Raw genomic sequence first — 14,155 nt, 5'->3', positions numbered from 1 at the left:
TACGCACACACGCAAAAGACTCTGGTTCGTGAGTTCTGGAGGTCGAGACCGTTCAAGGAACCTTGGGCCGCGCAGGGCTACCATGATTGCATGTTTGTCTAAGAAGTGGAAGTGACCCTCGGAAGTTAAATTTGGAACTGGAAGCTTGATGTATTGACGATGGATCGATTGTGGTGACTTACTTACGAGAAGCAGAGGCTTGAAGGGGCAGGCTGCGTCTACGCCACTGCGAACCTGAGCGGTAACCCTTATAGAGGCATGGGGATGAGAGGAAGTTGAAGATTCGTGAGGAATAGTCTGGAACGAATATATGGCCGGTCAGCAGGGATGCGAACGCGTTGTGGACATTGCGTTCCCGCGTGCATCCTACACTTGCGTATGTACGCGTATCAGGAAATACATGAGTCGAAGGCTTACCTGCTGCCTAGTAGCAGGGAATCGAAAGAAGAAAGCAGCATTCTTCGAGACCTTGGCCTCGAGAGTGATAACGGTGGTTGATTGGACGATAGATGATTAGGCTATATCAACACGCGCGGCCATCTTCGCGACGCGTTCCAGGAAGGGCATGGAAGTTAGCGTGGAGCCAGAATATCGCCACTGCATCACTGCACCAGCCTCTGAGAATGAGAGTGCATATCGACGTCAATAACCTTGCTAGCGAACGGGTTCTCACTCACACTCAAGTAACTCCCGGTGCACTCGGATATTAGGTATAAGCCACGATGCGTGAATAGTACACGGTACACGGTACGCGGTACTACCACGGTGGTACGCCGCACGCCAATATCTCGGTTTAGGTGCACAAAATAAAATGAGGGTCCTGATTGTGCTGCAGCGTTATCTGGGAAATCTGGATTAATGGTCCTATTATGAAAGTATGTGGTAAGGATGTACGAGAATGCCTGCCAGGCGAGTCGCCACCTACATCACTTGCATCGTGCTGCGTGGTATCATGGGGCGTGCAGCCTGAGAGTCGAAGAATATCTATATCAGAGAACACAAGCAATGTGTTGATTGATACCATCTTCCACTAACCAGTCGTGGTTATGACAAGCTCGGCTAACTAACCAGTGAGATACGCCGAGTCTGTGTGAGAGCGTGGGCGGGTGCAACGTGTTGGCGTTGGCGTTTAGGGTGACTTTCCATTTGTTGACGGTTTTATGCGGCTGAGAACTCGAGTTGTCCGAGGAGGTTATCAGTGCCATGTTATCAGTATATACTTAGCGTAGACTCAGGAACGGTCATTGTAGCCGTCCTAAATTTGACAAGCGCGAACGGGCGAATGTTCTGGACTTTCGAAGAAGAATAAGAATACGTATCGTGCTGGGATACGAGTACATGTACTTACGGTAAGTGTGCAATGAGGCCCGGGGTTGCACTAGCATTGGGATGAGTAGCGTTAATGAACTTCGAACGTGAGGCTGGCACGGTGTAATAGAATATTAGAGAATATGATCACTTGTGATAATATGAATGGTTTCTCCCAACGAAAAGAGCTTGTTGGGATGAATCATCATCGTGCCTCGCGCGTTGAACTTTACTCGACCACGAGCAGCCCCGCTTTTCTCGGTGCTCATACATCATGGTCGGCTTGGGGCATCCGCCGGCTGCAGCGAGGCTGTTTGCGAGGGAAGCTATAGCTAAAGCCCCAAGAAGTCAAAACGCGAAATGCTGTGGATCGAGCTCTAACAGCGTGGGCTCGGATAATATACGTACAAGGTGTACCCGGCGGATGGACCGCACAGATGGTCCACCGCGATGAGAGCGCGATGCTGCTACCAGGTGGCAGGCTCACCCAAAGCCTGAGGCCGGGAGTTTGGAATCAATCCTGACAAGGGAAAAAGAGGGTGAGTTCTTCCTCAGAAAGCTGCATCATTGGTGATGTACCTACGCGACTTACTTCTGGGCAATAGGCACCCTAAATCTCAAAAACGCAGTGAACGTTGACGCTTTTCGTCAAATGGCCGAAGTCAGGAGGAAGATCATGGGTCGGCACGTGTGGTCTCCCATGACCAACATTTGGCCGGCGTCTAATAGCACCAACAACTTCTCTTCCTATTATCGCGACTTCGGCCCTTGTTGTTAGTTACGAGGGTGCAAATCTCCAGCCTCAATGGGCTCCGCGAGTAAGTACCACCCTGCAAACGGAAAATCCCCCTCCCCCGCCTTCCTTTCCCTGGTAAAAAGTCCCCCACACCGCAATTATCCGCCTGTCGGGCCTCAGACCTCAGGATTCAGAAAGTAGAGTGCTTTACTTCTACCGTTAGTGTCACTAACACTACGGCAAGAGCAAGTATCGTAGCACGATATTCCTCCGGATGGAGAGATAAGAAACCCGACCAATCAAATGGTCAAATGGTATCTAGGTCCTTCGACATGTGTGTATCTGCCGGTCCACAAGTTTCGCGGCACAATCAGAAAGTGAGTGTTTCGCACGTACCTTCCATTGCGCCACATTTAATGGATCATTGATTTAGCAACATAGTTTAGGATTGGTTGTATGGCGGTCGTGCTACAGAACTTTCTATCTCGCAGCCGATGCCAGCCTACGGCTCTTGCCACCACTAGTCGGGGTTTCATTGAACGGCGACTCAATGCCTCGGCTGAACAGTAAGATCACTCCAGTGTTCATGTTGTCAGATGAGCGTCTATTCCACATGCAGCTCCCTCATGTGGGGAATTTCTTTCCCCCTCCAGCATGAGACCGATTGCCCAGACTGGAACCGGGCCTTGGCGTAGTAGATATTCTGCATCAGGAGGTGCTGTGCCTCAGGTTCTGTTCTGATCGATGTTCATTAATTTTGCATTGCAAGCAATAAGCAACGCCGTCGTTTGACATTTTGCCTATCGTAGTCTATCACGGGTGCGGCAGCTTCAAGGTCTGTCCAGCCATTTTATTTGATTGGGTGCTGGTAGCTTTGACATTATCTGGTGCTGGCTCAGGCTCTGTGTGGACCCGTTTAGTCAGCTGATATGGGAATTATCCATGCCCCCCCGGTGTCTACTGTCCTGGTCGAAACGGGCACGCACTCGTCCACCCCTGCACTCCCTCTTATCGACGATCCCGTAAACGATCAGAAATACGTCGAACATCTCAGAATTCGAAGCCTCAAACGATCAGCATCAACGACACGAACAACAATGAGTTCTCTCCTTCTCCCTTCCCTCCTTCTCGACGAACCTGCATTATTCTGGACCACCCGACCGACCGACGTTTAGGGTTCAGAAAACGATCTCTCTCTCGCTCCCGTCGATTATTGTTGCTCCTTTCGCTCGAGGAATACACGAACGCCTGTTTGCTATTGGACGATCATCGGCGCCTTCCCTAGCGTGGCTACCTATCGAGATGGATTGTACGACCCTGGTGCTCCAGTCTTACGATGAGCTCCTGCCTTTATGAGGTAGTGGTCCTTCACCACGTCTGGTCCTTCGCTCCTGTCCTTCCGCTTACCCCTAGATACGCATCTCACAAATCGTCTAAAGAGGACAAAAATATCCTGCACCTTCGCCAACCCTCGCCGCACCAATCGTCGACCCCAACGCACCAATACATCACGCCGCATATAAAAACACCCTAGCCGTTCCTCGATCGTCCATCATCGACATCATCTTTGCGCACTGCTGCGCATTATTACAACTCGCTGTTAGGCTGCCATACGCGGACCTTGTTCCCTCGTCTCAAGTGACCTGTACAACGCGAGCATTGAGGTAATGGATACCCTGTCTTGTATCACGTTGACTCTACATAGAATTAACGCTTCGTGCACAATGTATAATTAAGGGTCAGTCATTGGGCCTCGGAACTACTTGGGCGATGTTCCTGCTGGTGCCAAATTGCTAATGCGACCTTTCTATCGGTTTCTATACAACGTTGAACACCCCGAGGACACTCGCCACATCCGACTTCACCCGGCTTTGTAGCAGGTTCAATGCATCCGCCTGGTCATGGATGCATCATCGACATAACACGAGGAGGCATCGATCGTGGCTCGCTACGTCTCTTCGCTCTCGTGAGTGATTGACGACCGCCTCACGATCGACTGCTTTCCTGAGTGCGTACATGCGTCGCTTAGTCCTCCGTTACGTAGCCGTCGATTGCCAGTTGTCGGAACGCTAGGGACTTGATCAAGATATTGGAGTCGCCCCCACGTTCACGCTACTCCATAAACGCGAGACCGATACTCCACCGACGATATACGCGACATACTGTATACATGCCTCTGCCGTTATCGTCATCATCGACCTTGAAAATTTTGTTTCAAAGACTTGAGCTTGACCTATCTAGTATATCGGCCGAAGTGCGTACATATCGTAGGCACATGAATACAATACGTACAACTCGCTGCTGCAAATCTCTCAGGATCCCGCCACCTATGTCAAACAAAACCAAGTCAGAGGAGTGGATGGGAAAGATATGTGTTTTCGACGAATCCCCTTCTCACTTACCGCCATCAAGCTACGACTCCGGACCGGTTGAAAATTTCGCGAGCGGAGAGACGAGTATCAAAGGTGGAGTTGCTGGGCGCGCTGCGATAACGGGCCTTCGGTGTTTCTGACACTCTTGGTGTCGCATTCGCGGCAGAAGTCTGGTTACGGGCCTACGAGGGATGCATGTACCATTCTGCCTCTTCAATCAAAATCATCACCCTGATATCGGCACTTGCAAGCGGTGGTACTCATGTCGTTACCACGTATTCGAAATTCAGCGTTCAAAAATACATCACTTCTATTTTGATTGAAAATTGTTTACACCGGAGATGCCCTACGAGAAAAAGCGAGATGCAAGGTCCTCCCAGATGGCGACGGGATTGTTGACACTGAATAGGAGCAAATTTTGTTAGTTCAGGTCATCGTCGAAGCGTGCCGTCTTGCGCTTTAAGAGCGCCAAGGCACATAATCTCTGCACTTACTTGCTCAGCGTGAGAGGTAGATTCAGATCAGCTGGGTGGTCTTGCCACTCTAAACATGGTAAAGACACGATCAGAGTCTCTCCGAGGTTGAAGGCAAGCGAAAAATCAAACCTTCGGGTTCCTCCTTATTTTGAATTCCGAATCCCAGTCTCCATGTAATACCTTGGACACCATTAACAAGACTAATAGATCAGAGAGCATCAGTAAGCGTTCTACGCGAGGCTGAGCGGAAAAAGGAAGGAACAGCAGTCCGTCAAACGAAGTCCGTCAAGCAGCTTCGATCAGAAGTAGGTCCCGGCTAAGACCGACCGAGTGCGTGGGAGGGGTGGAGTGGACTCGGTAATACAAGGCGGACACTTACAGATCAGGGGGTGCGAGAGCGTTGTCCTTAAGCTGCGCGGTCTGATCTCACGGAGTCAACTCAGAAGTTTGCTGCCTGATGACCAGAGTTCGTACCTTGATCTCAGTGTCCATTGTCGAGAAATCCGTCGATTGTCCTCCGACAGTGCCGCAGTACTCTTGTTTGGTGTCTTTCTTGCCACCAAGTACGACGGTCTTCACGCCTTCTTCCTTTGCCATGGTGATCTGAAAGGACAATTAAGAAATGGCGGCGCCTGTAGGGATATTGTCACTGACACTGAATAGCGAGCAAGAGCTGGCGCATCTGTTACAGCGATATCCGTCAACTTAGGTCACACGCTTAAGCGAAACGACTCGCCTTCCGTTCGAGACGATAACGACCTTGTCGGGGGCGAATAACGCAGTATCAGGAGGTATACCGAAGGACTCGGGCTGACATTCCTGGCCAATTCTACGATGAGTCCGGAAATCATGAATTCCATCACACCCCTCGAAAGATCAAGCATTCGTACCTTTGGCTGAAGGCATCACTTCGGCCGTTGATCGTAAGTTCTACAGGCGGTTGGAGCCAATCCTGGCCGGCAGCGAAGAATACGTTGCTAGCATTTCTCCACTGGATCGGGTTGAATACTAATTGTCCTTGCGGATCGAGGTTCTGCTCGGTGATTTGCTTGACGATCAATTGCGCCAAGGGTCCCGCGCGAGTCTTGGTGTCGAGGCCTGCTTGTGGCACTGTGGTGTCTTTGGGACCTATGATCTGATCTCGCGTCGATAATATCATCCCACAAGAATAGGTGAAAGGCTTACGATGCGATGGAGCCACTACGAGGTATTTCGAGCATTCAGTGAACAATTCAACGCCAAATCAAGATGTCGCTTACGTGGGCAATGCAAATGAAACCTAAGGGGAGAACATGAGTGGACGGCATTTTGAGGGCACCTGGAACTTACCGCCACCATTGTTGCTCTGTTATTATGTTTATCAATATAACGACACGCCCATAGCGAGGGACATTTGTTCACGTACCACATCTACAACAAGTTGCGTAGCACCTTGCGATTTCAAGGACAACAAGCCATTCAACAGGCTGTTTTGCAAGCCCGTGAAGCTATTGTCAGAGAAACTTCCAAGAGCCAAAGCCCCTGTCTTTCCATCCTTCAGCATATAGAATTGCGCAACAGTCCTGGAGCCGTTAACCGCAGGCAAAGCAGGTTGCAACCCAGGAGGCAAAACGACATTCGAAAGAGGAGCAGCATCCATGAAGACGTTCACCATGTGCTTGCGAGCGTCTTGCGCAGATATGGGCGGTTGCTGCTGGACCTTGGCCAATGGCCTCTCCGCGGGGTCGATGCTAAGGGCAGATGCCGCGTTGACATCGGCACCGTTGGTACCAGCGACGGCCTTGCAGTTTCCAGCCAGGAAGGATGCTTTATCCGTGAAAGGAACAGCTGTCGCCGAGATGCGCGAGCGGTATGGGAGCTAGCTTAGGTGTTAGTTGTACGACAAAGGAAGATGGTCAATAGACATACGACAAATGTCTCTGGCAAGATTTTGCCTGAGCGAACAATGGTCAAGAGTACGTTGTCATCTAAAGGCAGAGATTGCTGCGCGAAATTGCCCATAATGTAATTCCACCCAGTAGCTGCACGGTTGTAGCTCGAGAAGAAGCTGATTGGTTGTTGCTTTAGACGATCCAGCAGAGAAAGCTATAGCAGCGACGTACGAATTCTGCCTTGTCCCAAATGACTGGAAGCTACCAGTAATTAGGGCATTGGCGTTGACAGCATCGAATGGCGGACGTCCATTGATAAGAAGGACTTTGGCGCCATTCAGCTATGATTATGCTTTGAGTTGATGCTATCCAGAACGATATAATATACATACAGCTTTGAGATTCCCCTTGAGACCGAAAGGTAATGCATTCTGCCATACATCGATCTGGTCGGGGAACTCGGCGGTAGCAACATCGAAGGCCTCTGGCGCAATATGGACGTTCTGAGAGCCGTCTTTCTCCGTTAACAGCACGAGGGGGATGGGAAGGAAGTTGGTATAGAATGCTAGAAGGAGCTATGAACATGGGAGTCCTCCGACATACCGGATCAGACTCACAATCAAAGCACCTATTGATCCATACGCAGTGACCGTCGTTCAGGCGTTTCAAAGTCCGGGATAGATCAATGTGAAGGTCGTAGTCGGACGCGTATCTCTGGGACTTGATCCTGGCCAAGTCCTTGAGGAGATCCTCGTGCACGTCGTTATTGAACGGTGCTGGCGCTTGGATCTGGTAATTGACTGACGTATGGAAAGCGAGCGTCTTGTTCACGACATCGAGAATCTGTTACGCAGGTCAGGATGCCGTTACCGCGCAAACCATTCCACATACATTAGTCTTGAGGGTCTGGTCAACTTGAATAGACTTAAAGCAAGCTCTAGCATCCTTGGGCGCCACCCATTTCTGGCCTGCGATTGCAGCACACGGGTCGGGGGCCCGTGAGACAAGACTCGCATCGTCTGAGAACGAAGAGGCCGCCGACAACGAAAGTCCAGAGACGGCAAGCACAATCCAGGAGAAGGAAATCATTGTGCGTGGTCAAGGTGAGGCAGAATGAGACTTGCTGGTTTTAAGGGGAACTAATACAGCATATTACGGATAAGAATATCGGGGATTCTATGCAGGAAGTCCCTAACCATGTGGGCCGTAACGAAGACTCCCTCGCACAGACTTCGCCATAAGGTTCTCGAGAGTGTTCGTGCCCACGGTTCGATGGGTCCATACAATGCACCACGATGCTTGTGCAGCAGTGCCAGACCATTGAAAAACCGTGTCATTGCGTCGGGAGATTCAGTTCGTAGAAGACTTTTAGCGGCGAAGATGACCGACGCGTCGTGGCCTCGAGGAACAGTGAGCAGTCTGGCTATGTTCTTCTTTCGCGGAAGTTCCCACAGTGTTACGACACCCATGTGTGCTTCTATGTCTGTCACGTTGCCACCATCGCGCCTTTTGCCTCCGTCCACAAGTCATCGACGACCATGATCCAGGAAAATCTGTCGTTCGTTGCGGCCCCCATGGTCAATCAGTCGGATCTTCCCTTTCGTCTGCTGGTTAGAAGATACGGCGCGACCTTAGCATACACTCAGATGCTCCTTCCAGAAAAGCTGCTTCAGGATAGAGATTATCTTGAGTTCCATCTGCGTGATCTTTCGTATCACAATGGCGACTCCGAGCTAGACACGCCTGTGGTGGTTCAGCTTTGCGGAAATGACCCTGAAACCGTCGTGCGTGGAGGGAAGACGATCCAAAGCTACTGTGATGGCATCGGTACGTTGGGGTTCGACATGTGGTGACAAAATCAATAATGCAACTATACAAGTCATGCAGACCTTAATTTAGGTTGCCCACAAAAGGCGGCCGCCGAGGGGCACTACGGAGGCTACTTGCTCGCGCAGAAAGACTGGCCCTTAGTCAAAAGTATCGGTATGCACTCTCTCAGAAAATATCACTTTCAACAGTCCGTCGTCTGACAGGAGCCTAGTGTCTGCCATGGCCCACTCATTCGCAGTTCCGGTCTCAACTAAACTGCGGCTTTGCAATCCTGCCGCCAGCACCATGGAACTAGCTCGCCAACTCGAGTGCTCAGGCGCTTCCTGGATCACACTACATGCTCGAACGGTCTCATCACGCCGTAGGAGACACGGCGCTGCTGATCTTAATCAAGTAAAGCTTCTCAAAGACGCCCTCGGTATTCCTGTGATTAGCAACGGTAACGTCCGTGAATGGTCAGACGTGGTTCAGAATCAGGAACTTACAGGTGCAGACGGCGTTATGGTCGGTGAGGCTCTACTGTCCAATCCTTGGTTAGCCTACCCCTTCTCGACATCAGGTCCGTTATAGATCGTTGATCCCCAATAGCCTATTCTCTAGTATCACCCCCGATCCGTTCCAGATATCACGAGAATATTTGGGTATATGTCAGGATCATCCCGGGACCGCGACCATCGCAACTATCAGAGCCCACATTCGACATTTCATTGAACTGAAGCAGTAAGTTAGAGCTTCTCATTCCTTGTCCTCAGGATCGATGATAATGGTCGGCAATAGTAGTCGACGGCCTTGGTATAAACAATTTCGAGCCAAACTTAGCTCTTGTTCGAGTCTTGAGGAGCTTGAGGCTCTCTTGGCTAAATATGATAAACTCCGTCCGAACGGGGAACGAGAACCTGAAAAGGATCCGGAAGCCTCAGAGGATGAGAGATAATATGAATGGGCCGAAGCGTGCCGTAGGCTTTGAATGTACTTCGCCGATGCCTTCGCTCAATAAACAAGTGCTACACCGGCCCACCATTCCAAATTCCAAGTTCACCGCGGCTGCTTCATGAAATACATCCTTTCTCGGAAGAAACTTGCCACACCTTCGAAACGACTGACTGACCGCTTCAAACCTCAGCGCTTGTGCTCACAAGCACCAGACCAGATGATCAACGCCCGTCCTCTCATTGGACGTGTGCGTCAAGATTCTCCCTTCTCGACGCCATCAGAAACATACCGCCCGCATAATCTACACGGCGATCTGTGCCACCACCGCGCGGAAGAATCTTTGGGCATCCATTTTCTGTAACTTCGTCGTCGTCACTCGGAGTAGGCAACGGGGATCCAACCTTCTGGGAGATCGTCTAATATCCCTATCGGCCCAAATCTTCTCGAGCTTCACGGCAGACATCCTGTCGAATGGGTTGGAGGAAGGTACGGGAATAGTCCCACCTTAAGCATCACATACATCAAGGGCGATATCGTGTCGATGTCACGGACGGCTTATTACTGGCACACGCAATGCGTCATCGCCCCGACCGTCGACAACGAGGCCTCACTCTGGTTCTTGAGGACGTCATTGCCCTTCCTTCAGGGTCGGTACATCCGAGAACAAATATACAACGAAGGTCGAGCGAGTAATGTGGTCTCCTTCTCGAAATCTGAGCTGCTATCATGACGTTGCGTGCTCGCCTCCAGCCCGCCCGCTGAGAATGAGGGACCTTCTGGGCCGGTCGCCTTCTCACAGACCTGCTGTGATCTACCATCAAGCTCTCATGAACGATGCGTCGGCGAGCAGATTCTAGTTTGGTCTCGCTACTCGCAGTCACGATACCACTGCTCGGAACACCGTACCGTAGTATGTCAGTTCTAATATCTGTCCCCTTTCACCGAGTGCTTCGTTCTATTACCGCACATACTAAAGGACCAACTATAGACCCATAACACCGCGAAGGAAACTTCAATGGTGTGTCACTTTGTCTATATGGATTCTGCCTTCTTAGCGAAATTGATTTAGTATGAGGGAAAAGACTTGACGACCGCCGATACTGTACCCACGTTCGTCTGTACGAAATCTACTAGCGATTTTCATCTTTCCCAAGAAAGTACTTGTCGTGAACCCCACATCGTCCTGAATCTAGGGGGCGATAATCGATACAGTGCTGCTTCGTCGGCTCCTTCAAGGTTCAAGCGTTCACAGCAAATAGAGTGATCATCAAAGCCACAATCTACGGGTACCTCGCTGTCTTGCGTCGAACTCTATAGGCGGACCGGAGTGTGAGATGAGCACGCTCAGAATGTTTTACCAGTCCGCGGTTGGGTAGATGCTAAGCCAATGCCTGCTGCTATCTGAATTGGAACGTGCTTGCTATTTGAATACTTATCTGCAACAGTCAACCGAAGAATAACCTTGATGCGATATGGCTCCGAGGGAGAGAAATCAAGAGATGTATGGCCGCGACATAAGTTATAAAGTGATCGTACAGTCTCGTTAGAAAGGTATCATACCATGCATACCAAACCTCCGACATCCTACTCCCAGCGTGTATAAGTATCAAGTATTAGTTCAAAACCGTCGATTGCCTCAAATACTACGCTGTCTTCCCCTCCATGGCCTGCTCGACCAAGCTACCGACCCATTCCTCGAAGATTTCCTGGTTCATCACGCCAGTTTCGTCGAAGAACCCGCCGTAGCTCTTTGCGTTCTGCATTTTTCCGCGAGCCAATAGTGATTTGCCGCCGTTTGTCGAGCGGACGTAGGCGACTGATAGCGAGTACGTAGGGGGTGACGATGGTTTGGAAGGTGTAGTTTTTGAAGAAAGTGTTATTCTCTCGGTCACTATCTGTAGATCGCAATGCAGCGGGTAAGGATAGGCAGTCGCGGAAGGAGTATACGATTCAACTGACCCGCTTAGAAAATGTTTTTCGCTTGCCAACAAATACGATATCCCCTTCGATGAAGTAGGCGTACAATGTTTGCAGGGTGGTGAGAATGATATATCTGTCCAACACGTCAGGCCCCGCTCACCGCATAGACACAAGTGAGATACGCACAGTATCAATCCAGCCCACACGACAGGCTTTGATGTCTCGAATTCGACCTTATATCCATACAGCGCCGTGCCAGCAGCAACAAAGACACTCGACCAGCCAAACGCCAGCCGCACGTCCGTATGTTGATGTATCTGTTTGAACAAATCCGGTCGTGAAAGATACTGCACGCCGCATAGCCGAGTTAACGAGCCCCTCTACAGACGAATGAACGGCACACGACGTACGCGCTTCACTGCATCGTCACACGCATTCTTCAGGTCTGTCAGATTAGCGTTGTTGACCTTGATGACCTCGCGTTCGGAGGCAGGCACCACGATGCTGAGTGGCCCTCGCGGTCGGTCGTCTTCTGACTCTGAGAGTATAGGCGACGAAACGCCATTCATTTTCTTGGACGGGGCCATTATCGGGGGTTCTGTTCGTGAGGTCGTGTGCTATCTGCCCGTCAGGTAGGTTGAATAAAGGGGACTGAGGTGAGGAGGGGACAGAGAAATGGAGGATGTTGATGTGGTGCAGTCGTGGACGTCAACGCCCTGGCTGGGCAGCTCTCCGACGTGGTCAAATCCACGTGAGCTTCATGTTAGGCGCTTAGCTCGCTTGGCGTCTATGCGATATATTGAACGCGAGTCGCGCGACTCAACTCAGTCACTCGAGATATATATCTTGTACGGACTAACCACTCGAGATATATGTTTTGTACGGATATTCACTACCAATCCGTACCAACGTTCCTTCCAGCTTCAACGCAGTCACCAACACTAACTCCCCCAACACCAGCACCAATCACTTCTAAACGGCCTTTCCATGGCCCTTCACGTAGAACCCGTCGCAGCTCGCCCATTCGCTCCACATGCCCTGGAGTAAACGTGGGTATGCAGTCCCGATGATGCTGCATACGCGAATGCAGCACCTCCGGCAGTCTCACACCCCCTAGATGCAATCCCAGATGCCGGAGCAGCGTAGACTCTGCCATATCCGCGCGTCCATACGGGCCACCGAGCATCATCGTGACCTTGATCGGCGGAGTGCAAGGCGTGTCCTGCGCTGCGAGCGAGCACGAGTCAAAGACCGTACCAAGGATGCCTGGATTTTCAGCCGTTCCGTAGCCCGCCCTGGGACGCGGAATCAAGTATCCAAACCCTTCGGGATGGAAGCGGGATGACGCTGGAAATACGAAATTCGCCACCGTGACCGATGACGAGGGGTTGGCGTCGAGGTGCGGTAGCGAGGATGGTGGAAGGAGGGCTTGGAGCTGGGGGAGTGGTAACGCGGAGACGACATGGGTGGGCCTTATCTGTTCCCCTGTAGACGTGGTAACCTAGTAATAAAGTTAAAGCGCGACGCGTCGAGTAATTAACCGTTCAGTTACCTCCACATCGTCACCTATCGATAGCCGTGACACCCCAGTTCCGAGGAGCAGGCGAACGTTGGGTTTAGAAGCTAGGTGCGCTTGCAGAGCGTTCGCGATAGTCGAAAGGCCATCGCGGAACGAATAGACGGATATCCCGTCCATTACCGACTTCATATCGCCCAGGTCATACTCATTCGCGGCCGTGGGTGACGACAAGAACGAGCCGGCAATCACTCTCCCGCGACCTCGTTTCTCCGCCTCGCAAAGCGTCGGGAACGCCGCACGCACGCTCAACTTCCGCGAATCGGCAGCGTAGATCCCATGCACGAGTGCGCTCCCCAGCGTCAGTGCGAAATCTTCTCCGAAATGTCGTGACAAGAACGAGTCCACGCTTTCGTCTCCAGCACGATGCCGACGTCCGATGAAGGTGTCTCGGAGACCTGCACGCAAGAACAGAGACCGGAGCGGCGAGGATATGAGAGTCGCGACGCTGGAAGGGAGGGGTGTGAGGCCCTTCGTGCCGTATATGTACAGAAACCGTTTCCGGGCAGCAGCAGCGCTTCTGGGTGTCAAGACTAGCGAGTCCTTGAGACCGAGAAGGTGAACCTAGCCTTGTATTGAGCTAGTCAAATCGTGTAGAATGCCAACGACAACGGTATCCCACCAGCTCGAGAACCGAGTTCGCATTGGGGCGCAAGGTTCGGGGGCCTGACTCTAGCAGCACTGACGATGGCCGGCCGTGCTCGTCCTTGACTTGTATCCGATCGCTTTGTGCCCAGCCGCCAAGGTTGGTGTGCTTTTCGATAATTGTGATGAGAGTGCTGGGGAACCGCCTCGACAAATGGAACGCCGCTGAAAGGCCGGAAAGACCGCCTCCAATAATTGCGACATGGGTAGGCATGCACAATGTTGAAAGAGCAGGGTTGGGCAGGCCTTGTGATGAGTGATGGTGTACGAGGTACGAGAATGAGAACCACTTTTTCGTTCCGCGCCCACATGACCTTCTCAAGGAGTTAGGAGATCAAGAACATACTAGACACTACAGCGTTCTGTACAGATGTAAATGTAAAGTAATTAGCATAAAATAACAGAACTAAACTGTCCTCGAGTGTCATCCCCTGGATGATATATCAGGCTACATTGAAAGTCGATCAGCCATGGCCCTGGGGAAGACG

At 51.2% G+C, this 14,155-nt stretch overlaps 4 protein-coding genes across 4 annotated transcripts; 1 reads left to right on the top strand and 3 right to left on the bottom strand.

Annotated features, from left to right (window-relative positions):
• Window positions 1-4,762: 4,762 nt before the first annotated feature.
• Window positions 4,763-7,852, bottom strand: PC9H_008626 (uncharacterized protein; the record flags this gene model as incomplete). The annotated part of the gene is made up of 17 exons (XM_036778134.1): window positions 4,763-4,817; window positions 4,911-4,959; window positions 5,022-5,092; window positions 5,272-5,312; window positions 5,367-5,495; window positions 5,547-5,574; window positions 5,611-5,721; window positions 5,783-6,027; window positions 6,078-6,092; window positions 6,152-6,171; window positions 6,222-6,237; window positions 6,298-6,750; window positions 6,801-6,939; window positions 6,995-7,104; window positions 7,156-7,328; window positions 7,381-7,606; window positions 7,655-7,852. The coding sequence occupies 17 exons, from the start codon at window positions 7,850-7,852 to the stop codon at window positions 4,763-4,765; spliced, it is 2,079 nt and encodes a 692-aa protein (XP_036629562.1).
• A 449-nt stretch (window positions 7,853-8,301) lies between these two features.
• PC9H_008625 (uncharacterized protein) lies at window positions 8,302-9,527 on the top strand (the record flags this gene model as incomplete). The annotated part of the gene is made up of 5 exons (XM_036778133.1): window positions 8,302-8,590; window positions 8,651-8,746; window positions 8,805-9,126; window positions 9,182-9,313; window positions 9,371-9,527. 5 exons carry the CDS (start codon window positions 8,302-8,304, stop codon window positions 9,525-9,527), a joined length of 996 nt encoding a protein of 331 aa, XP_036629561.1.
• A 1,642-nt stretch (window positions 9,528-11,169) lies between these two features.
• PC9H_008624 (uncharacterized protein) lies at window positions 11,170-12,033 on the bottom strand (the record flags this gene model as incomplete). Its single annotated transcript, XM_036778132.1, has 4 exons — window positions 11,170-11,421; window positions 11,486-11,579; window positions 11,633-11,793; window positions 11,857-12,033. The coding sequence occupies 4 exons, from the start codon at window positions 12,031-12,033 to the stop codon at window positions 11,170-11,172; spliced, it is 684 nt and encodes a 227-aa protein (XP_036629560.1).
• Window positions 12,034-12,338: 305 nt separating this feature from the next.
• On the bottom strand, window positions 12,339-13,881 carry HEM14 (oxygen-dependent protoporphyrinogen oxidase; the record flags this gene model as incomplete). The annotated part of the gene is made up of 3 exons (XM_036778131.1): window positions 12,339-12,947; window positions 12,999-13,586; window positions 13,645-13,881. 3 exons carry the CDS (start codon window positions 13,879-13,881, stop codon window positions 12,339-12,341), a joined length of 1,434 nt encoding a protein of 477 aa, XP_036629559.1.
• Window positions 13,882-14,155: the final 274 nt, after the last annotated feature.

The sequence above is a fragment of the Pleurotus ostreatus genome, assembly GCF_014466165.1.
Source record: "Pleurotus ostreatus strain PC9 chromosome Unknown scaffold_6, whole genome shotgun sequence".
NCBI lineage: Eukaryota > Fungi > Basidiomycota > Agaricomycetes > Agaricales > Pleurotaceae > Pleurotus > Pleurotus ostreatus.
Note: the sequence above shows the minus strand (reverse complement) of the source record. Positions and strands in the feature narration are given on the sequence as shown.